The following is a 25,000-nucleotide window of genomic DNA, read 5'->3' as shown; positions in this document are numbered from 1 at the left end:
ATATGTCACGGTGGTTTTAGGAAATCTCATCCAAGAAACTTTAAGAGAGAAAATTTAGAATTACCTATGCTCACGGTGAGCTATCAAGTCCTCAATAGGGCCTGAAGCAAGAAGCTCATGCTGACCTGTAAAAAGAATTAACAACATGAAAGCAGGACCAGATAAATCAAGGAAAAAAAAATTGATTAGTCAGGAAAAATTATGAAAACCACTACATCTAACTAAAGCTAAGAGTATTCCTCGAGCCCTATTGCCAACCAAAAAGAACCAGAAAAGAAAAGCCAACCATGAGAAGTAAGCTTGCTGCTAACGTCATTCAGCTGTATGAATAATGTCAGCAAGGTAGGACCGAGGGGACATCTAAAGAAGAAAAGTATGGGATCTGGAAGAAGATGATTTTAAAAGAATACAAGTTATTTTTCTGCAATTTCTTGATAAGTTTTAAATGGTGTTTTGTACAATAATAGAAGAAAAAAAAAAAGATTTCATTCCATCAAAGATATAGTTTTACTAGGGGTTTCTTTAGGGGATTTTTTGCTTGGATCAGACTCAATTGTGAGTTAGCAATCCTCTTAATCAAGTTTCATTTGATTCCGTTGTCAAAGCTATGACAATTTTTGTGTGGAAGAGTTGTCGTACAATCAGTTTTTGAGCCGCTTTTTTGCTGTTTTTGTGTGTACTCCACCTCATGGTGTTCTGGCATCCAAGAGGGGTGTATACTCTTGTGTGGAAGTGTTAGGGGCAGTGGGATGTGTATACTCATGTGATGTAGTCTAGGTGTGATACAGCACATACAAACTAATGAAATGCTCGACCCAACTTGATGTAGAAGATTTTTGCAAGCACCGGAGATTTCCATTTTTGTTCATCGTTTCTTCCTTTATTAGGGCTTTGTTATCAGTTGTGGGTGTAGTTCACTGTAGTGTTGCACGTGTGTCTTCAAACGCCATTTTGGGGGCAGTCCCCCCTCAACCGTTGTGGGTGTAGTTCACTCACCTGTTGTGCAATGTCACACATATCTTTGAGAGGCTTTTGCATTTGAATGGCTGTTTGGTAGCTGGATGGTTGTCGAATATAGCTATTGCCTTCTATTTGAAAAGAAGATTCAATAGACAACGAAAGCTCAATACATAGACAAGTAGCAATTGAAGATCGTGTATCCACCATGTTTTGTTTGAGGGGGAATCATGGCCCATGTTGATTGTCATCTTCTCTATATGTGTTCCAAGGTAGGCATGAGCAACGTTCATGCTCCAACTTGAGTTATTGGATTGGTTAGGTATTTGGGCCGAGTTTGGGCACACTTTTTGGGCCCACTAGATGGCAAGGTGTTCCATAACGATAACGGTAGCCGTAACGGCCACCACCGTTACCTTTACGATACGAGGCATAATGGCTATTACAGCCTCGTAACGGCTGTTACAGTCTCTCTCTTCTTTTTTTAAATTATTATTTAAAAAAAACCCCTGAAAAACCTATATCTTCCCCGAATGTTGATTAAAAAGTATGAAAAACTATATATGTCCTGTAATAGACCATTACAGGGCTATTATGGCCTTTATAGGGGATGTAACGTGCTGTTAACGGCAATTATAGGTCTTTTTTTTCCATAACGGTTGTTACGATTGTTACAGCCATTACGACCCCGTAACGTGTAACGGTTGCCACTGTTACCTTTACGTAACGGCCTTTACCTTAAACCATGCTAGATGGGCTTGGGCTTAAATATAAACGCCTAACCAATTTGGGCCGAACTGATTCCCCCTCAAACAAAACATGGTGGATACACGATCTTCAATTGCTACTTGTCTGTATATTGATTGTTATCATCTTCTCTATATGTGTTCCAAGGTAGGCATGAGCGACGTTGATGCTCCAACTTGAGTTAAGGTTGTCGATGGGTCAAGTTGGCCTATGGGCTTTTGGGTTGGTTAGCTATTTGGGCAGAGTTTGGGCACACTTTTTAGGCCCACTAGATGGCAAGGTGTTCCATAATGGTAACGGCGGCCGTAACGGCCACCACCGTTACCTTTACAATACGGGGCATAACGGCTATTACGGCCCCGTAACGGCCGTTATAGTCTCTCTTTTTTATTTTTTTATTTATTGAAAAAACTCTCGAAAAACCTATATCTTCCCTGTAATGTTGATTAAAAAGTATGAAAAACCTATATATGTCCCGTAATAGACCATTACGGGGCTATTATGGCCTTTATAGGGGATGTAACGTGTTGTTAGCGGCAATTACAAGTCATTTTTTTCAAAACGGCTATTACAGCCGTTATAACCCCGTAACGTGTAACGGTTGCTATTGTTACCTTTACGTAACGGCCTTTACGGCAAACCATGCTAGATGGGCTTGGGCTTAGATATAAAAGCCTAACCAATTTGGGCCGAACTTGGGCTAACCCCCAACCCACCCACCCCCCCAGAGCCGATATATTTCTAATATGATGGGGACATCTCACACACATGCCCCCCCTACGTCGTATGCACGGAGGACCCCCACCATCGATCTGAATCGATGACGACGTCCAGGGAGGACCTTCTAGTTAGAAGACGGAGTTTTGGTTCAAGAGAGTGGGCCCGATAATCAAGTAAAGCCCATCATGGGATATCATGATCGGGGCCCACTATTCGGATTAAGTTCATATTTTAGGTTTTAATTATTTATGTTATTTAGAATATCATGAACGCTTTTGATTTCTTTGGTTAGTTTTTGTTTTGATTTACTTCATCACCAAGTAAAGGTTGCGCACATGGCGCGAGTTTTGGGGTATAAGGTTTTCCCTATAAATAGGCACCCCTTATAATTTTTTTGATTCATTGAAGTTTAATAAAAATTCTTCCAAGTTTTTTTCTACTCTCTGAGTTTCTGAGTTGTGGAAAAATTCAAGTGGGTGCGAAGCCCTCCCTTTTCGAAGGACTAACTACCGTGGTGTGAAGCCACATCTATCCCCATCCCCCCTACCCTTTTCCATCCATATCTCTCCTTCTACAACCATCCTCACCTCGAATCCATCAGTTTTGCAGCGGATCTTCTCCCTACAGCCAGTTTCCAAAATCTGGCCCTGCAAGAGGGCTGAAACTTCGGTGGACCACCGCGCACAACCCGTAGCTCGGATCGCCCTGAAACTTTAGGGATTTGGAGCCCACCCCTGGCCGACCAGGGCCAAGGAATCAGTTTTCAGGTGTGGGATCCGCTCGCACGTGCGGCCAGGCTAGTGCGCATGTGTGTCAAGCCCCGAGCTGTTGTCCGCTCGCGGGATTTGTCTCCCGGTTCAGGTTCTCTTATTTTCCCCCTTTTATACCCATTTTCATAAACACTAACCCCAGATTGCATTACCCTTAATTTATTTGCCCTTTTTTCACCCTAGGGTTCCTTGAGTTGAAATTAGTGAATCCCTTAGATTAAGGACTAATTATTGTGCATGTGTGGATGATTATTTCTTATTTTTGAGTATCATTTGGTTCATGATTTTTATTGATCCAGCCTTAACATGTGTAGGCCTGGACCCGCATAGATTCCCCTTAATTGAATGTTTGGACTTTCATGTGGGATATGGAATTTGTGTAATTGTTTCTGAACTAACGTAATCTTAAGCCTGAAATCTCGCACATCATATTTGAATTTCATGTCCTGCATCATAATATATTTTATATAGGTATATATTGCATAATATATTAATAATAAGGCTTATATGTGAGCTCGGGCCAACCATTCAATTAAGATAAACATGTGAGATGGATACATAAAGTCAGCTGCAAGTGCTCGCACGAGGCTCTCAAAATGAGATTTTGGCCTTTGGATCATTTATGTACCAATGTTTATGGGTGATATAAGATGCATGGTTGACTTGAATTGGAATTGCATTTTCTTCCATTTTACTTAGACTAACTTTAGATCCCCATTTGAACTTTAATGTCTCCATTTTATTTTTACACATTTGACATGAACAAGTGATCATGGGCCGGACCGAGCTAGTCATATGGGCACAAAATGCCATATGGGTTGGGCATGGGTAGCGGTTTGCATTTCTTTTCTTCTTCTTGTTTTTACTTTCTTTTTTTTTTTTGTTCTTTTCTTCTTCTGCTTTTTTGGACATGGAATGGGCTTAGGCTAGCCAAGAGGACTTTGGGCTAGAATTGGGCACCATGAAGCCTAGCCCATTGACAACCCTAGCTTGAGGGTGGTTGATGTAGGCAGTGTTCGAAACATCAGTATCGCGCAATGTATCACACCCTTGGGATACAGATATGTATCAGTTATCGCACGGGATATATCATTTGTATGGCATAATTTATCGCACTTTTTTGGGAAACATTGGGAAAATTGTTGAATTTTTCAATGAAACTTCAGGGATTATTTAAATAGACCCTAATACACACTTTTAAATCATAAAATCTCAAAAAAGAAGTGGACATAATAAGTTTCCTTTGTATATGGTACTAAGCTATGCATTGTTTGATTGAACTAAGACAACTATATTCAGTATCCACCCCGTTCATCCGTTTTTTCAAGACATTATCCAAAAAAATGAAGCAGATCCAATAATCAGGTGGACCATACCATAGGAAACAATGATGATTGACCATTAATGGGCCACAAAAGTTTGGATCAAGCTGATAATTGTTTTTTCTCTTCATTCAAACCTATGTGAAGTTATCAACAGATTAAGTGCCTAATAAAATATAGGGAAAATCAAGGTGCACCCTAAGAAGTTTTTAATGGTACCATGTTCAACCACCATTGTTTCCTTGAGTATAGTCCACTTGAGACGAAAAATAAGACAGATCTAACGATCAAGTGGACCACACTGAAAAAGCAGTGGGGGGAATTGAACGTTTTCCATTGAAACCCTTTTAGGGTTCACAAAAGTTTTGGATCAATATGAAAATTGTTTTTCCTCTTCATCCAGGTCTTTGTGACCTTATGAACAGATTGGATGGAAAATAAACATTACGGTGGGGCCTACGAAATTTTTAACGGTGAAAATCATTATCTCCGCTGCTATTTGTGGTGTGGTCCAGTTGATCTTTGGATATGATTATTTTTTTATTAGTACTCCAAAATGATCTCGAAAAATGGATAAACGGTGTGGATATAATAAATACATAATTGTGGGGCCATGTAACTTTGATCTCCTTTGAACTGTCCGTACAACTTGGAGCTTGAGGTGTGTCAGCGCTCGTCTTCGCACGACACGTACCTACACCAGCTATATAGCTAGTGTGTGGTACACCAACCAATCCGCTTCCTCCTAGAGACGATTCAAAGTTATATGGGCCCACAATAATATATTTATTATATCCACACCGTTCAACCATTTGGAGAGATTATTTTAGATCATGAGCCCAAAAATAAGTAATATCCAAAGCTCAAGTGGACCACACCACAAATAGCAGTGGGACAATGATTCTCACTGTTAAAACATTCATAGGGCCCACCATAACTTTTATTTCCCATCCAATATGTTCGTGAGGTCACACAGACCTGGATGAAGAGGAAAAAGAAATATCATATTTATCCAAAACTTCTGACCTCAAAAGGGTTTCAAAGGTAGACGTTCAATCTCCCACTGCTGTTTGTAGTGTGGTCCACTTGATCTTTGGATCTGTCTTATTTTTCGACACAAGCCTTACGACGAGCTCACCAAATGGACGAACGGTTTGGATATAACGCATACTTTATGATGGGACCCACAAAACTTGATGACGTCAACACATCAATAAGTTCGGTGGTGTGCGGTACACCAGCCAACCCAAAATCACGTAAAAAGGGCTCGGACACCTTTTTTTCGACGTAGAGCCCTAAAATCTCGCCCAAATCCATAAATTTTCAGATCTCGCAATGATTTCTCCGGATTTTAGAGAGGCTTTCTTCGGATGTCGACAGATTTCTCTCCTGTGACCCGGAAATGTCGACCACGGCCCACCAAATTCAATAGAAAGCTCCGCTCTTAGGCAGGGCAGATTGAACAGGTAATAGATTTTTTTTCTATATATTTTTTGAATTTCTGGATGGGATGCGGATAAAATGTCGTGGTATGTCACGCGGCTACAGTCCTTCGCAAAATCTGCCATATCAGGCATTATCGTGCGATATATCGACAATATCTCACGATATTTTGTGATTTATGGCACGATAAATAGAAGTTTGACAATTTTCAGTATTTTTTTTTTTTGTATTTTCGGGGGGTTTCATATCGCTGACTGCCGATACCAATATTATCGGCCGATATTATCGATATTACGAACACTGGATGTAGGATGATGGAAACTATCCTAGGATGCAAGATGAGAGATCAATTACACATTAATTTCAACAATCAACATATAAAATCAAGCATATCCACATAATAGATTCGGAAATTCAGATTTATAACACGAAGATCCTAGATTATCACATACATGGTGCATGAAAATATAAAATAATTCGAGAGTGGGCACTTTGAAGTAGGGGCTTTCAATCTAGCGTGGGTAATGCAACAACCACATCGATAGATAACGATGCAAGCAAAATTCTAGTTTGGGGAAAGTTTCACAAAAAAATTCAAATATTCATTAGGGTTTTTGGATTCATGGATGGAGATTTAGGATTGGGGTTTCTAAGAATCCAAAGGATCTAGGAATTAGGGGGTTTGGAGGGAATTCAAAGAGGGAAAACACCAAACAGGGGCCCACACGTGGCTGCCCATACGGACGCACATGCGTGTGTGCATGCATGCATGTGTGTGCATGTGCGAGTCCACATGTGGCTAGGTAAAAGGAAAGAAAGAGGGGGGATTGGGTAGGGTTCTGATAGGTTGACAAGGTTGTAAGGGACAGGGAAGGAGGAAGACAAGAGAAGAAGAAGAATACCTTTCAGAGAAGAGAAAGAGGAAAGATGCACCTTATGGAACCCACCACCAAACTAGCCTTTATCCTTCCACAATTCAATTGGAAGTGAGGGTTTCTCAAAAACCCTAGAAAACAAGGAGGAAAATTACTTCACACAAGAGAGCTTCTTCTCTTCTTTTTTTCTTCTCAATAACTCCACTAGGGTCCCCCCCCCCCCCCAATATATATATATATATATATATATATTGAAAATTTGAAATAAATACAATTATGTCACTCACTTAAGTGAAATTGCCCATCGTCCAAAATAAGAAAACTAAAACACTTATTATCAATCTCAACCATCAAACAAATCATAAAAATAACAACAAAAAAAAAAAGATAAAAACATAAAGGATGCAAGATCAGAGTCCAATGGGCCCAGAACTAGAAGACCTGGTCATTTTTTCATACTCTTTGTTTTGTGCATGCTAAGACGTTGACAACAGTCCTCATTATGGATGTTACTTGGATAAATATGAATGTCCATTTATCAGGTGGTCCATACACACATGAAGAAATGCTAGGTTAGATGAATAACAATGAGCAGTTCACATTCAAGACATGATTAGCAGCAAACGTGCCAACATAGCGCATGGTATATGCGAGAAGGGCTAGATTCCTATGATAGTTCACTAACATTTTGAAATGGTGGGATCCATCCTCAGTGTAGCTCTCATGTAGACATGGTGTGCCATAACGGCCATTACGAGGCCATAAAGGTCATTACCTAAAGGTAACGATGGCAACCATTACACGTTACAAGGTTGTAACAACCGCAACAGCTGTTATAAGAAAAAAAAATAATAATAATTGATCTGTAACCACCATTACAGCCCCCGTAAAGACTGTAACAGCCCCGTAACAGTCCATTACCGGGCTGATACTAGTTTTTCAGGCTTTTTCAATTTTATTTTTTTATTTTTATTTTTTTAAAGACCGTAATGGCCATTACAGCCCATATCATAAAGATAACGGTGGTGGTGGTTATGGCCACTATTACAATTATGGAACACCTTGCATGTAGAGCTATACATAGAAACCAAATTATGGGGCACACTGTGTATGGAGCGTATCTCTAAAATCATACCAACCAAACAATTCTAATCATCCAATTGATGGCTAATAAATGGGTACTAAAGTAGAATAGTAAGTGGTCCAAATTCCATGGGCAAAATCAAACGGTTACTATCATCTTATCAGTGTAATTGTTGGGTTACTCTCCATCCACAATTGGTTCAACAATTTGAACGGTACGGATTGCATACAAGTACAACTATGATGTTTGCAGTTGAAGAGTCAATATCCACATGTTTTCCAATAGATCATGGGTCATCTTATTGCCTCGTGCAAAAGCTCCATGATGAGGGTTTGAAATTTTTCACCATTAACCAAACGGTACTAAGGCATCTGCTAGACATGCAACCTGCATAAGCATCAGTGTGGACCATCCATTCTTGTCAAATGCAATCACATATGCACATATGCAATCGCATATGCACATATATGTGAAGAGATTGCATATGTCATATGACGGCATATGCATTATTGGCAAGTACGCCATGGCATACTTCATTATGCGATGAATATGCAAGCGATTGCATATTGCCCAATGGGACTATATTTTTATTTTTATTTTTTTGCAATTTCAATACCCTCCACTTTCACTATTCTCTACTTTAAAGCTCTCTCTCTCTCTCTCTCTCTCTCTCTCTCTCTCTCTCTCTCTCTCTCTCTCTCTCTTTATGTTTGAAGTTTTTAATAATTAATTCTCTTAATGTAGCTTGTAAATTGTTTTGTTAAAATTTATGAAAATATAATATAAGTAATTAACTATATTACTTAATGAAATACTCAAATTACAATGAAATAAGTAAAATAAGTTATCCAATCACTTTTCCTAATTAGGCAATTTTTTCCTAATTTTTTTTCGAATTTTTCACTTTCTTCATTTTATTTTTTTTATTTTTCAAAAAAAAAGTGGTCGCATATGCGATTTGACAACATTGGGATCATCCAAATCGTGGCCCCTAAATCGATCATATCCCAAAGACGACACTCATCAGATGCTCTTAACCATCCAATTTAACATGTTGAATTAGGAACACTGACCATTCTCTTCCACTCCCCCAATTGGACAATTGAATGGTCTTATATCAGATATTTTGGAGCCATGCCCCACCCACAACAGGACCCACAGCTTGGATGGTCTGGATCAACATACAAAAGTGCCACATCTGTGATGGGCAGTAATCACGGATCTAGAAAGCATTGGCAAATGCACTCCATGTCTCCATGGCAGCACCTCAAACTTAAAATTCCGCAATCATCGAGATTCCAAAAACTAGTTGAATTGGATTTTGGGGAGTCAACGTTTCGGCATTTATTCATCTAGTGGGATCCAAACCAAGTTTGCTGGTGGGTATCCAAATGAGCCCCATAACCTCATTTTGGATTGAAACAGGGGTTTCATCTATACCCCCATTTTGACATTCATCTAAACGGGCCATCGGTCTACTCACTGGCTATTGTGACGTCCTCGGTTGAGGTGGTGGCTCTCTGATTTCTACTAGGAGAAAATGATTTCTCATCATTCTTCTACGTTTGTTTTGTTCTGAAGTGGTTATCGTTCACCTTTTTAATAAAATTGCTATTAACATCAATAAAGATATATTTAGAGAAAGTGGACCAATCGCATACAACCGATTGTAGGTTAAATTGATCAGAGAACCATTGAAAATATGTTTTTGTTTTTTTTTTGTAAGGGAAAGGCTGGAAAAAATCTGTATGCCGAAAACAGCATACAGCCCATTATAAGCAAGCAATATTCCTAGAGAAAAAGTATATTTACAGTATAACTACCAAGTCTCTATCCAAGCTGAACAACACATCCAATTGACATTTCATGCATGAATGTTCAGCTCAATAAAAAAGAAAATGAAAATGAAATAAAATTGTGTGTGTGTGTGTATGGAATGAGTATTGAGTAGTGCATACTTACTCCTACGAGCTAACAAAGACTCCCATAGACGAGTTGCTTTAGATACCAAGTGGGCATTCTGGCCTAAGGAGCCAGAGATGCGATCATCCCTTGGCTCTCCTTCCAACTTCACTTTGCTCCTCAGATCCTGTAGTTTTTCCAGTTCTTGCTGCAAGTAAGCCTGAATTATAGAAGTCGAGAAGACACGGTATGACAATAAGTAATATCATCACCAAGGGGGTTAAAAAAAAAGCACTGAGAAAACTGCAAAATATAGAAAGGTGCATTCTGATATCTGAGGAATGAGAAGAAGTTACCCTCTACCTCTTCGGCACAAAGACCCCGAAATTCAGCTGTAATGTCATGTGCCAGACTCGACCATCTGGCCTGTCTATGCACAGCAGTATTTGCATTTTTAAGAAACCTCCTCCGTTCAAGTGCTATCCTAGCCTGTTTTGCATAAGAGGCCCATGTGAGACATAATATAGGCCATGAGACATGGCAGTTAAAAGCCTAAAAACTTAAATAGTATTAACTAGAAAGGGAAGAAAAAGAACTGTCGAAGATTGAATCCGTTGGATTCTTTCACCACTCGCCATTTCTGGAGCAATGAATATTTGCATAGAAGATTAAAATAGCTCTAGAACAATGCTAATAATATTTCATCAGACAGCATCTCATAGTAACTAGGTAAAGTAAACCAACATAAGCATGTGGGAGTTATTTATAAGAATGAGGCTGAAGCAGCCATCTTCATTTGCAGATTCCTATATTCAGCATACATCTTAAAGGATAAACAGTTACCAAACCGTGTTGAGAATAGAAACCTTGAAGAGAAGCTTACCCAAGAGGAAGAAAGAAAAAACGATTAGTACCTTTGTCACAGGAAGTAATGTAGCTGCATGAGAATATGATACATCAGTCAATGAAGCAGGAAGCGGGTTTGAAGCTACATCAACTGCAAATGTTCGTTTGTGCACCTCTCGAAGAGCATGCAAAGAAAGTTGCCACAAAAGCTCAACAAATCTGCATAAACAATATAAAACTCATGTTATAACATTTTCAAGTATGGGTTAGAGAAACCAACACCTGACCACAAAGAAGACTGAAGTGGACATGACGCGCAGTTATCAACGTATAATGACTAAATATACAAAGAGAAAACGAATATGCAGACATGAATTGATAGGCAGCTCATTTTGCAGCATAACTCTTACTCGAAATGGATAAATGATACTTCTAACCAACAATGATAAAAATACAAGAGAATGATAACAGAAAATTCTCGTTAAACTTAAAATGCCGCTAATGGTATAACACAAATAATAATAATAATAATAATAATAATAAATTAAAAAAAAAAAAAATTTAAAAATGGTGCAATACAAGAGAATTATTGTTAAATTCTTTTCCCACTATATTATTATTTTATTGGGAATGGTTTTTCCCACTATACAATAGCATTGCCATTCCACAGGATAAACAGATACAGATTCTTCTAGAAAACCACAATATAAACAGTATTCAAAGTCCCAGTTCTGGATCTGTTTGCAAGCTGGAAGATCAAGGAATAGACCAGTATCGGAAGAATCTTTTGGAAATTAATAATAAAGGAGGTGATAGTGCCTGTGGCTGGAATGGAACAAAAGGATTTTCTGCAGCTCTAGAAGTTCTGCTGGAGTGGTTTTCAACAAGATTTTCCGCTTACACTAGTGTGGGTAAGCAAGTGGAGTTAAACAACATGCCCATTTCTCTCGTGTATGAGAAATAGGATGAATCTATAGCTGGAAGAACGAAGACAGTCAAGATGGTGAATGGATGGCAACCACCTCCTGAAGGCTACTTTAAGCTCAACTTTGACAGTAGTTCCATTGGGAACCTGGGATCTATCAGTATTGGCGGCATTATAAGAAACAGTATTGGTGAGGCTTTGGTTGAGATCTCCAAGCCGTTGGTCCTTAGCAACTCTAATTTTGCTACAGTAGCAGCATTGTTTCAAAGATCAAAGTTGGTAGCACTGAACAGATGCAGCCCCCTCATGGTGGGAGGAGACTTATTTTGGGTCACTAGATGACTGGCTTCCAGGAACTACCCTTGGAGAGTTGCTGGGTAATTGGATGAGGCCAGAGACATGCTGCCCTCTGGTGTCATCTATTCATCATGCTCAGCAGCCAGCTTATGATTGAGCAAACAGGCTTGCCATGGACGGGGTCACCTGCGATCAATTATGGGTTTCAGGGCATCTGGCTGTGGTCACTGCCTCTTGAGAGATTTTTCCTCTCCGATGTATTGCTCTGTTTTGTCTTGTAGAGCAGTTCATTGAATGCTCGCACCTTTTTGTTTCTTTCTCTCTTTTTCTGCGTCCTTCGTAATAAAACTCCACCACTTATCAAAAAAGGAAATTATAAATAAATAAAAGACCAGTTCACTTTTCTTCGACTCCTCTTTACCGGTTCTCAACAACAAGGAAGATGTTGCTCCCAGGCTGAATGGCGTTCATATCCACCTCACGCTTGAGGTGGCAGGCCAAGTTCTAAGAAGTTTGATCAACTTATTGAAGTTTAAGATCTTGATTGCCGACCATAATTCTAGCTGGGATCTGAAAATGGCAGTGATTTTGACGAGGACATCTGAGCACCAATCAAAGTATACCAGAGGAGGAGAGCTCCCATTTCTTTATGGCTAGGTGATGCATGCATAGGACCCCATGGGCCCAATTCGTATGCCTAGCCCGTTCAAGACCCCACATGCATGATTATGCATCTTTGAAGACCCCACACTGGAAAGATGCATCTGGGCTACTTAATTGAACCATTCTGACCGTTGGATCATCGTCATTGTACATCTTAATCATGGGCCACGAAATAGTTTAGTTTATTTAGTTGTTTATAAATTTGTTATTTTTTTTTGTTTAACTTATATTTTTGTTGGGTTTGATTTAGGAACGAATTTTATTTTATTGAGCGTCTTTATGTGAAACTTTTTATCTAAGAGCGTCTTTTTATAAAAAGTCTTTTCTGAGACTATAAAGGCTTGGGCGCCCACACCCTAGCCTGTTATTGAATATATGAAAAAAGTTCTTTCTCTTTGCCATGAGATGAAGCAAATCTCCTGTGATTAGAGTGATTTATTGTGATGCCATGGAGTGAATCCAAGTTATCCTTCTTTCTCATTCTCTTAAATCAAAAGGTATTTCTATTTCTCTTTCTTTGTAGATCTCTTTTCTTCTTTATCCAACAACAAACCATCTCCATCTCCATCCTCGTTCTTCCTTCTTCCAATCCATACATCCGCAACCTAACCCATCCCTAGAATCCCAAATTGTAACCTTAAATCCCCAATTCAAACACTAATCCCCAAATCCTAACCCTAATTTCCTAAAATCCTAAGTCTTAAACCCTAATTCCCCAAAACCCTAACCCTAAAAATCCTAATTCCCCATAACCCTACTTCCAAACCCTATTTTCCAAGATCTGATTCCCAAATCCTAAAGTCCTAAGTTCTAACGCTAACCTACCCAAACCCTCACAAACCAAGTGAACTCCTTTGAATTGAGAACAACCCCTATGCTTAGATGGAAGTCCTACCTTCCATAGATCCTGATTATTTGGTATTTTATTCGATCTACATTGCATGAACTATTGTATGGCTTGAATTCGAACATGTTACATTGCTAACTTTTTAAACTTGTGTTAGGTTAGCTTTATTTTGTGCTTTAAATTGTTCTAGTTAATCAGTTGATGGTCTCATTGCATCATTCTATGTTACGCCATCCGTCCTATATCAAATTTTGGTATCAAAGCCTAGGTCTAGCATAGGACTTTCATGTTGCATTTAGATTGAGGTTTTCATATTGTCGTGTCTAAGATTAGCAATCTCTCATTCTTAATAACATTGCATTTAGAGTCTTTAGCTCCTAGGCTTCCCTTTAGGTTCCTAGTTTATGTCCACTCGTACTAGGCGTGGTTTTGGTCTACACCCCACAATGAATTCGAAAAAGCTTGTCGAGGCTATCAATGCCATCAATAACCATTTCGCGGCCATCAAGGCCCAAAGTAGAACCACCAGTCACCAACTGGCAACCCTCAAGAATGAGACCTACATGCGCATGACCCAGTTGGAAGCTTCCCTCTAGGGTGGCAAACCCCGACAATGGGGAAGATGGCCCATCTCAAGTGGGAAGTGAAGTTGAAGGATGTAGAAGAGGTCGTGGCTGAAGTGTTGGTCGTGGTGGGGGTATGTACCCATCCACCCCGTGGAGAGTATCTAGACAACCATGATCCTGATAATCGGGTAATGAAGAGTGTGAAGATTGAGGCCCCGAACTATGATGGTCGTTTAGACCCTAGGGCCTTCCTCGATTGGCTTGCGAACATGAACCATTATTTTGAGTGGCACGATATGTCCATTCGCCATAGGTGAGATTCGTCAAGATGAAGTTGGTGGGCCAAGCCAAGTTGTTTTGGACAAATGTCAAGCGGAAGATGGAGAGGTCTGGAGATGACCCAATCTCACTACAGGCCGAGATGAAAGAGATTTTAAAGGAAAAGTACCTTCCTCTCTCTTACCGCCAGAAGCCTTTGGATTAGTGGCAATCCTTTCTTCAATAATCAATGCATGTGGCTGATTGCATTGCCAAGTTTGATGAATATATGATGCATAGTAAAATCGATGACCCGTTAATGACCCTTTCCCGTTTCAGGATGGACCTCCGACTCGAGCTTCAACGTGAGCTCATTCCTCACGACATTAGCACCCTAGAGCATGTCTATCGAGTGGTGCAAGAACATGAGTGATATCTGAAACCACAATTCATGAGGCGATTAGACTCTCGTGAAATGTCAAGGCCACTCCCTATGGAGCTAATCCTAGCTTTAGGAGTCAATCCAAAGCCCCTACTAGTACTTAACCCAACAATAGGGATGTGAGGGACAGATCTAACTAGTACCAGTTTGAGGGGAGGTGAGCATACGCGGTTTTACAATTACCAAGGATATGGTCCTTTCGCATACAGGTGCCCTACGAAAGAGCGGGGTAAAGCCCTCGTAATTGGCGAGTTTGAAGAAGATGAGAATGATCAGGGCGATTGTGACGAAGAATATCAGCTTGAAAATGGTGCTAGTGATAAAGAAGTTGAATGAGTTGAGATTGTGCCACTTGCAGTTGTCAGATACGCATTAGCCCAGGCTAAAGAGAGTGATGATTGGCGCAGGAATTCAATTTTTCACACTTACGTCAAGTGTAGTGACAAAAACTGTAAGGTGATAATTGAAAATGGTAATTGCACCAACGTGGTCTCCACTAGCATTGTGTCTCGTTTGAGTTTGAAACCCGTCCCTCACCCTTAGCCCTATCAAGTCTCATGGGTGGATGTGTCATCGATATCGGTTTCTCATCGGTGTCTTATTCCCATTCAGTTTGCTTCCTACAAAGACACATTGTGGTGTGATGTTTTGCCTATGGATGTAGGCCACATCATTTTGGGCAGACCTTGGATGTACGACCGTGATGTAACACTATTCGGCCACTCAAATACATGTTCATTTATATATGAAGGTAAGAGGATAAAGTTAAACTCTCAAAAGCACCCCAGAGAAGAAAAAGGACGTCAAGAAAGGTGGTCCTAAAGAAGTGAGGAAATCCCAGCCTAAATCTCTCTATATAATAAACGCCAAAGAGTTTAAAAGAAAGACTAAGGTTGATTCGATGGTGTATGCCCTCTTAGCAAGAGAGGTCACAACCGAGAATAGCGTAGAGTTGTCACCTAAGGTGAGTCCAGTGTTGGAGGAGTTTAGAGATGTTTTCCCAGAGGACCAACCTGATGAGCTTCCACCCATGCGTGACATTCAGCGTGTCATTGATCTTGTCCTTGGGTTGACTCTACCATACCTTCCTCACTACCAAATGAACCCCACAGAGCATGCGGAGTTGATGAGCTTCTTAAAAAAGGGTTCGTTCAGGAAAATTTGAGTCCATATGCCATGCTAGCCCTCCTCAAGCCTAACCAAGATGGCACTTGCCGCATGTGCATGGACAATCATATCCACAAACCATCAGAGTCCGCAGATGCATTTGCACACCATATCCATGATTTGCATAATGAGATTAGAAAACAGATTAATATGAGTAAAGGAAAGTACAAGATATTATTTGAGTCACATGCAAGTTTAAAGAATTTCAAGTGACCATGTGATGGTTCATATAAGGCCAAGACGGTTTCTGCAAAGGGTTTTTAGGAAATTACAAGCCCGTAATGCCGGTCCTTATAAGATATCGAGAAAAATTGGCTCTAATGCGTATGTTGTAGAATTTCCACTTGATATGGGTATTAGTTCTACATTCAACGTGTAAGTTCTTGTGTTCTTTAAGGGCCCATTAGCTTCACCCTCTAGCCCTTGTTCCAAACCTCACACTTACCAAGATAGCTTTCCCGACCTGTCCCACGAACCAAGGCCTTTGCAAGATCATTCTTCCCAGCCTTTGCCTTCTCTACCATCCATATCCAATAAAAGAGAAAAAATTTGAAGATATTTTGAATGAGCAAGTGGTTTCCACCAAACACAGAGGTTTTCCAAAAGTATCTCGTCAAGTGGAAGAACAGACCAGAGTCACATTGTACATGGATCGCAAGGGCAGAGTTTCAGAGATTAGACTCGGATCTCCTCGAGTATTACCGCGATTTTATTTCGCTAGAGGCGAACTCTTCTCAACCGAGGGGAGTTGATGAGGACATCCGAGCACTAGTCAAAGTAAACCAGAGGAGGAGTGCTCTCGTTTCTTTATGGCTAGGTGATGCATACATAGGACCCCGTGGACCCAATTCGAGTGCCTAGCACGTTGAAGACCCCACATGCATGATTATGCATCTTTGAAGGCCCCAAGCTTAGAAGATGCATGTGGGCTACTTAATTGGACCACCGTTAGATCATCGTCATTGGACATCTTAATTGTGGGCCACGAAACTCTTTAGTTTATTTAGTTGTTTATATGTTTGTTATTTTTTGTTTACCTTATATTTTTGTTTAGTTTACGGAGTTAGGAACAAATTTTATTTTATTGAGCGTATTTATATGAAACTTTTTATCAGACAGCATCTTTTTGTAAAAAGTCTTTTCTAAGACTTTAAAGGCTTTGGATGTCCACACTTTACTCCATTATTGAATATAAGAAAAAATATTCTTCCTTCTCTTTGCTTTGAGATAAAGCAAATCTCCTGTGATTGGAGTGATTTAGTGTGATGCCATGCAGTGAATCCAAGTTATCCTTCTTTCCCATTCTCTTAAATCAAAAGGTATTTCTCTTTCTCTTTCTTTCTAGATCTCTTTTTCTTCTTTCTCCAATAACAAACCATTTCCATCTCCATCCTCGTTCTTCCTTCTTCCAATCCATACATCTACAACCTAACCCATCCTTAGAATCCTAAATCCCTAATTCAAACCCTAATCCCCAAATCCTAACCTTAGTTTCCTAAAACCCTAACCCTAAAACCCTAATTCTCAAAATCCTAATTCTCACAAACCTAATTCTCCAAAACCCCAACTCTTAAAACCCTAATTCCCCATAACCCTACTTCCAAACCCTAATTTCTAAAATCCAATTCCCAAACCCTAACCTACCCAAACCCTCACAAACCAAGTGAACTCCTTTGAATTGAGAACAAGCCCTATGTTTAAATGGAAGTCTTACCTTCCATAGAACTTGATTATTTGGTATTTTATTGGATCCACATTGTGGGGCTGTCATATGGCTTGAATTCAAACATGTTACATTGCTGATTTTATTTTTTTAACTTGTGAGGTTAGCTTTATTTTTAAACTTGTGTTAGGTTAGGTTTATTTTGTGCTTTAAATTGTTCTAGTTAATCCGTTAATGATCTCAATGCATCATTCTAGGTTAAGCCATCCGTCCTGCATCAGATTTTCTTATTATCAGTTAAAGTACATCATGCATCGCGAAGGTCCCCAATCATCTATTGCATCTTCCTCATGTGGTCCCTGTGGTGCACTCAGTTAGCATCGGTATGCCCCAAATTCCATCTGCATGGCCCAGATTCTCACATCAAACAAGGAAGCATACTCCAAGGCAATGCCTCCCACATCTCTTGGAAGTCTAATATATCTATTAAGTGAAATCAACTCTTAAGCATAATACTTAAGAGGGTGTCGCGCGTTGTTCTGTTATGTCACTTCCATTTCTCATATTGTTTATTGATGACGTTCAGGTATATCATTGGGATATCCACAACTCTTATTCATGTTTGATGATTTCCACTGTATATATTAAATCCTCCTCATCCAGTAGGATACTAAATGATATCGCCAGTGATCGAAGTTAATTCCATCGAAAGTTTCACAACTTATGAGGTCACTGGCAATAGATTCAGATGCCATGGTCGATAACTACATTAGGTGCGCAAGGGTCCCATGTTAGTCAATCAGGAAAAAAAAAAAAAAAAACACATGAAATAAGTTGTTCCAAATTTAACATTTATCCACCGCCATCATCAGTGGTCCAAACAACATCATTCTAATCCGTTGTCATGAGAGCAATTCAATCATTGTTGGTCTGGCCCAAAAGTTTGACTTACTAGAATGGGCATGGCATAACAACTGTTGACACTAGGAAAATCATTTTCCTAGGTTGAGGCAAACAGGCGCTCCAGAAAGGTTAACTTTGGCCCAACAGATGAGAGGTGACTCAGTTGATCTCCGAATAGAGCGAGTTATGGCTAGTTGGAAAGCTCATCAAGTTCCCTTTCTGACAGACCCAAGACCCTCCAGATCCGAGTTACGATGCGTTAGATGTAGACATATCTCTAAGACTGAAATCACGGACCGAATCTTCTACCCAAAGAAAAGCTTTGGAACCCTTTGGTTACAAGGCAGTGTTAGGGGGAGCAGGTGGTGTGCTCGAAAGGTTGGTTAAATACCTTTCCAAAGAGACCAAAATCAACTCAATTAGAGCTAAATTGAAGAAGTTACAACTTCATCTTCAAAGATATGCGAACCTGATCATAGAACTGGAATGGCCCACAGCACCCAAGACTTTAGGACCACATTTGGTGAGCCAAATGGACTTCAATGGCCCTTATTTATAGCTTGTTAGAAAGCTTATCCAATTATCTTTCCAACGGGTCCAGGATCACCCGATCAGACCAATAACAAGGAAGATACGAGCATTCTCCCAGAATCACCCGATGTTGACTATAAATGACGCTATCGAGGACCGTAAGAACCACTTTGAAGCGGGCCCTCCAACTTCAACCAACGAAAATGCAACTCGTGTCCGCTGCTTTGAGTGTAGTACAACTGTCACCTCAACCCCTTCGATGGGGTACAGCTGTCCATTGCTTCCCCTTCAGCCAATCACATCGCGCCATGTGCCTGTAAATACTCTATTTTAAGCCCCCAAAGATTTGAATGTAAATACACCGTTTTAGGCAACATTAAGAACTTTTTGGATCCTCATTTTCTCCAAGTCAAATTAAGATAACTTCACTTGGCAATTTGAGAAAACCCAAAGGATGGGAAAGCAACCCAGTCAGCACCCCCAAATCCCTGGCACACCTTGTTTTCGAGGGATTATGAGGCACAACCAGGTTAGCATGCCTTTTCCCTTCTCTTCTTCTTCAATTTAGGTCTGGGCCCCCTGCCAAGCAAGTTGGCGCACCCTGCTAAGAGGGTTGGCACACCCTTTTAGGAGAGTTGGCTCGCTCACCGAGCAAGTTGGCACACCATCCAAGACAAGTGGCTCCCCGTCGAACTTGTTAAAAAGGAGATAGAAACTTATTGTCTCCAAAGTCCAGATCAACTAACGGGTGGCTCCCTCAAGATATATCAATGCTTGGGCCAATGATAGTGACCCGATCTGCCTGCACCCTAGCATGCTTGGCACCCCATGCTGGCCTACACCCAATCTGCTTCGTGTCCTCCCCTGGCTTGTGCCCCAGTTTGGCCTACACCCCTAGTGATGTTGGTGCCTCGGCTTATGCTGTCTGGCCAGAGTTGATGCCTTATTCACTCTCCATTCAAGATAGGGATGCCACACTGCATTCGCTCAATTCGAACGATCAAAGGGGAGCTGGCTTCTTGCCCTTATTTGGGCCAAACCAAGTTGCCTACCAATGAGAGCTGGCACCGTGTGGTGCTCTAGCTAAATTTTGATTGGAGTCGCACCCCGATCATTCAGTCAAAACTAGCATTTGAACAGCCATTCATGCCAACATCATGGCATGCATAATTCTCTATTTCGAAGCTGAGTGAGCAAACAATCAACATATGCCTTGTCCATGTTAGACAAATGTCCTGCGTAGCCCCAGCTAGTTGTAGTATGCACATTACTTCGCAAGTAGCACATGAACCCCAGAAGTTGGTGCTCTCATCAAACAACCATTTTATCTGTATAAACTCAACTATACGCCTAGTCATATGACATAATGTGAGGTCTAGCAATTGAGAAAGCTATAAACTTGAACAGCTACAGGCCTTGACTGCATGTCAAATAGCCCTATGCCTATGCCAAATGAACAAAGTCAAGTGCTCCCTTTCTTCCATACTGACAAAGTTAGATAATCTTGTGATGCGCCCTAATGCCAACATCACATAAGCTAGACTCGAGATTGTGCTTACCTCACACTAGACAATAACAAGGAAAGTCATATATGACTCACGAACACCTTATTAAGTGATCACCGGACTTCCGGGCACTACCCAATGCTACTTGCCTAAGCGGCAAGCCTAGTGTAGCCAACTGAGGACATGACGCTAAGGCTAAGCGATCCTTTGACGGCTTAGGCTCATCCGTATGGCATGCATCCTCTGCATCGTGTAATTTACAACTCCCTTGAGCTTTGCCTTAGAATCAAGGGTATTCCCCTGGAATGTTATTAACGGCATGTACTAGGCGATAGCTCGAAATGTACTAAGAATCCAAATTACTAAAAAGCCTTTTAACTATATGCATTCTCCCTTTCATGTGTATTTTGGCTACGTTTATAAATGTTCTGTGAATATCTGTGAGGAATCAAAACCAATCGAAATTGATATTTAAAAAAAAAAATGAAGTCGAAAAGGACAACACAACAAAGGAACTCTTCCATGGCATCGTTGGGTGATCCCCATAATTTTAATCTTGTTATAAATGCAGGGCAAAAGGATAGACTTGCACACATGCGATTCTCATGGGCTTATGGATTTGTACTCAAGTTTAGTTGATCCTGAACTGGTTGCAAACACAAACAACCCAATGCCCCAATCTTGCAGCAAATCAAAATGCCCCCGAACAAGTCCTAAATAGGCACATGGAAAATGGGGGAGGGGATACGGCTATGAACTAGATTTCAACGAGTTGCGGCTAGGCTGGAAAACATAATTAGAATGCAATAAGGGCCCAGGCAAAACCAAGATCCGACTGGGCCCAAGCAAACAAGACCTAATTAGGGCTAGGTGAAACATAGATCCAATTGTACCAGGTGGAGCTTGGATCGAACTAGGTCTGACAGGAATTGGGATATGACTCAATTGGGCAGAACTAGGGTCTAATTGAGCTGAGCAAAGCGGGGATCCAACTAGGGTTGGGCGGAACTAGGATTTAATGTTAAGTTTGGCCAAAACCGATATCCAACTAGGTCTGGCTGAAACCAAGATCTGATTGGTCCGAGGAAAACCCAAGATCTAAGTTGGGGTTATCGGGAATGGGAAAGAGAGGTGCAGGGGGGGTTGTAGGGGGGTTAGGTTTGACGGGATTTGAAAAAAGGGAATGTCAAGTGGTGAGAAGAGTGGTTTAATGGAGTGGGATTAGGGCTTACCAAAATCAATATCTAACTAGGCCAAGGCAAACCGGGATTTAACTAGGCCAAGGCAGAATCAGGATCTAGCTAAAGCTGCCAAAACTAGGATCCAATTGGGCAGGTACGAAACCAGATCCAGCTGATTCGAGTGGAATTAGGATCTTTTGCGGCTAAGGCTTGACAGAACCAAGACCAAAATGAAAAGATGATATAGTCAAGCTCAAAACAGGCATGAGGCTAAGCCACAATCGCATCAAAGTCGGAGATGGGCAAAACCTAGCCAAGCCAGGCTGCGATTGTGGCACTAGGTGATATCATATAGCAATGACAATAGGGAACATCATCTTCTTCCTCAATTCAAGTCCGTTATCAATTGAGGATCTAATATACAAGTGTTCCATGCACACAACACACAATAAGGATCTTTCAACAATCAAACAATGAGATCAAATTGGGAGGCCAAAGCAAGAAGAACGAAGGGCCCACTAGAATCAATCACACAGTCGGGAGGACAAGCTACTTCCACTCCCCAGGCCAATGGCTATGATGGTAAGCCAACAAGCGCGTCACGATCACACATAAGCACAAAGGCCACACCTCCTCTTTCATCTTCTCTTCACTTTTCTCTCTTTCTTTGCTTGATGTGAACAGTAAGGGAGAAATTATGAGAGAGAGAGAGAGATTAAGGGAGGAGGGGGGAGGCATGGCCACCTATCCTACAGAGAGGGAGGGGTAGTCATGTAACCAAATAGCCACACAAGCTTATTGATCAAGATTTGAAGAATCCACCCATTCAAATTGTCTTTATTAATGATCTAGACTAAATCAATGGTCCAATGAACAATTGGATGGGATCAACAGTCCAATGATCAATTGGATGGGATCAACAAGCAACTTAAATTGTGGGGCCTATGACATCAATCATATGGTCATGAATTTCATAGGTTTTATTTATTAAATTAGTCTTTAGAATGAGATTGAGTCGTGATTTAATTAATAAATTCTCTTTTGTATTTTCGTCACTTTCTTGGTGGGCCACTTTTGGGGCACCAAATGATGTATGAATAATACAAAATTGGTCCCGTTTGATGGCCTATTGAGTAAGCTTTCAAACAAGCCCGAGATCATGCAATTCCAAAGCCGTTTGGGTGAGGTTTGGCCCATTTACATAAGGCTCGTATGGTAGTGACGGAATTTTGGGGTAGTTTGGTCATTTTCTATTATTAGGTCTTCTCTTTTATGTTTTAAGCCTATATAAGGCTATGTTATGGACATGCAATACACTAGTATTATGATTATAGAATACATATAAAAAATTTAATTTTCATGTTTCTTTCCTAGGTTTTTTTCGGTAGAAGATATGAAGAGGGGGGTGTTCGCGGTCTCTGGCATTCGTTTAGCGAATTGTTAGGTTCTTTACCACAATCTCCTTTTTTTTTTCTTTTCTTTTTCTTTTACCTATTTTGCATTGGTGATGCACATTGATTTTAAAAATAAATAAATAAATAAGAGAGAGAGAGAGAGAGAGTAAAGAACCCAACAATTCTCTAGCCGAATTCTAGCGATCGCAAAAAGCCCCCTCTATGAACCTTCTACCAAATAAAACCAATAAAATAAATAAAATAAAACATGAAACTAATTTTTTAAATTACAAATCATAATAGCAGTGCATTATGAACTCCATAACATAGCCTTAAATTAACTTAACCAAAAGAACAAGGCCTAATAATAGAAAATAATCAAAATGCCCTGAAATCCCATCACTACCATATGAGCCTTATGTAAATGGGTAATACCTCACCCACACATCTCCGGAATTGCATAAACTTGGGCTCGTTTGAAAGCTTACTCAATAGGCAATCTAACGGGACCAATTTTGTGTCATTCTGACATCATTTGGTACCCAAAAAGTGGTCCACCAATAAACTGACAAAAATACAAAAGAGAATTTATTACCTAAATCGTGACTCAATCTCATCCTAAAAAACTAATTTAATAAATAAAACCTATGAAATTCATGAACATATGATTGACCCCATAGGCCCCACAATTTAAGTTGATCCTTAATTCCATCCAATTGATCATTAGACCGTTGATTCGGTCCAGATCATCAATCAAGACAATTTGAACGGGTGGATTCTTCAAATATTGATCAATCGTCTTCTGTGACCATTTGGTTGTATCAGGGAGCGCATTCGCACTAGGGGTTGCATATGCAGCAAAGAGAAGTAAAAAATGATCACAAAAGAAATTATTCAAAACTCTGACCTCTGGCCACAACAAGTGGCGAGAGATGAAACCCGTGAATTGCTTCTCGGCAGAGCACCCTGTGATTCAAGCTCATTTATAATCCCTTGCACAATCTGGAAACAACACAAAGAAGAACGCTTCAAAAGAGATAAACACCAATTTTCGATGCAAAGGACAGTTGGATTGCAAAGATTCTGTTCCAACAAGAGGAAATGACAAAAAAATGAATGAGAATTTCTATTATTCATGACGAGGAAGCAGACCTAATATTACAATCCAGAGCCTAGGAAATTACAATTTAGCTTTCTCCACTATTCATTTAATAATTTCAATTGAATACAGTAGTAGATCGTACGAGATTCATATCAAATAATTCGAGACTAAAAAAGAAAGGTAAACAGAGAACACTACCTTGCGGAAATCGCGAGATTGTGCGGAATCGAAGATCGGCCACACCTTATCAAAATCCTGGAAGATATCGAGATCAAGAAAAGTAGTAAAGGAGAGATCTGGAGAAAGGGGGGGGGGAATAGGAGGAGAATTGGGTACCTTTGCAGATTGAATTGGGCCTCTTAGGGCAGAGAGGATGAAATAAAGGAGCTGCTCTCCCATTCTAGGATTTGAATGACGAAAGAGGCCAACGCGAGTGCTGCTACTACCGTTACTGCCTCCGATGCCGAGGATCGAAGGATCGAGCCCTAGAAGGAGGCAGTTGGTGTACATTGCCGACTCCAGCTCCAACTCTCTCTCCTTCTCTCGATCCATCGTCATACCTCTCCCTCTCCGTCGCTACCTCTCTGAAATTTTGCTGGTGGTATTTTCTTTCGGGCCTTGTATTGTAGTAGTCCGCGGACTACTGAAAGTTACTTCTCACTCATTGGAGCGTTCCATTTCTGGTGTTGGGAAGAGGGTTTGGCTAGAGCTGTCAACGACTAGGGCCGCGGGATTGCCTTCGGGCCCGGATTTTTAACTGTTCCGCCGGGTCTATTTTAAATTTTGATTTTAACTGGCCTATGACCACACAACAGTCCAAGGTTTGCTCGAATGCATCGCGTTGTATTGCAATACAATAACGTCGCTTGGGCTGTCAATGTGGGCTCGTT

The 25,000-nt window shown here is 40.5% G+C and overlaps 1 protein-coding gene across 1 annotated transcript in view; it reads right to left on the bottom strand.

The window, feature by feature from the left end:
- LOC131239887 (AUGMIN subunit 6) overlaps positions 1-24,828 on the bottom strand; it is a 58,495-nt gene extending 33,667 nt beyond the window's left edge. Inside the window, exons 1-7 of the mRNA XM_058237795.1 lie at positions 24,447-24,828; positions 24,309-24,365; positions 23,916-24,010; positions 10,735-10,885; positions 10,184-10,309; positions 9,881-10,040; positions 65-125 (exon numbers count right to left, since the gene is read on the bottom strand). Coding sequence (XP_058093778.1) covers positions 65-125; positions 9,881-10,040; positions 10,184-10,309; positions 10,735-10,885; positions 23,916-24,010; positions 24,309-24,365; positions 24,447-24,668 — 872 coding nt within the window. The 5' untranslated portion in view covers positions 24,669-24,828. The remainder of the gene's footprint in view (positions 1-64; positions 126-9,880; positions 10,041-10,183; positions 10,310-10,734; positions 10,886-23,915; positions 24,011-24,308; positions 24,366-24,446) is intronic.
- Between the last annotated feature and the right edge of the window lie 172 nt (positions 24,829-25,000).

The sequence above is a fragment of the Magnolia sinica genome, chromosome 3 (genome assembly GCF_029962835.1).
Source record: "Magnolia sinica isolate HGM2019 chromosome 3, MsV1, whole genome shotgun sequence".
Classification (NCBI taxonomy): domain Eukaryota; kingdom Viridiplantae; phylum Streptophyta; class Magnoliopsida; order Magnoliales; family Magnoliaceae; genus Magnolia; species Magnolia sinica.
The sequence above is the reverse complement of the archived record's forward strand: the minus strand, read 5'-3'. Positions and strand labels throughout refer to the sequence as shown.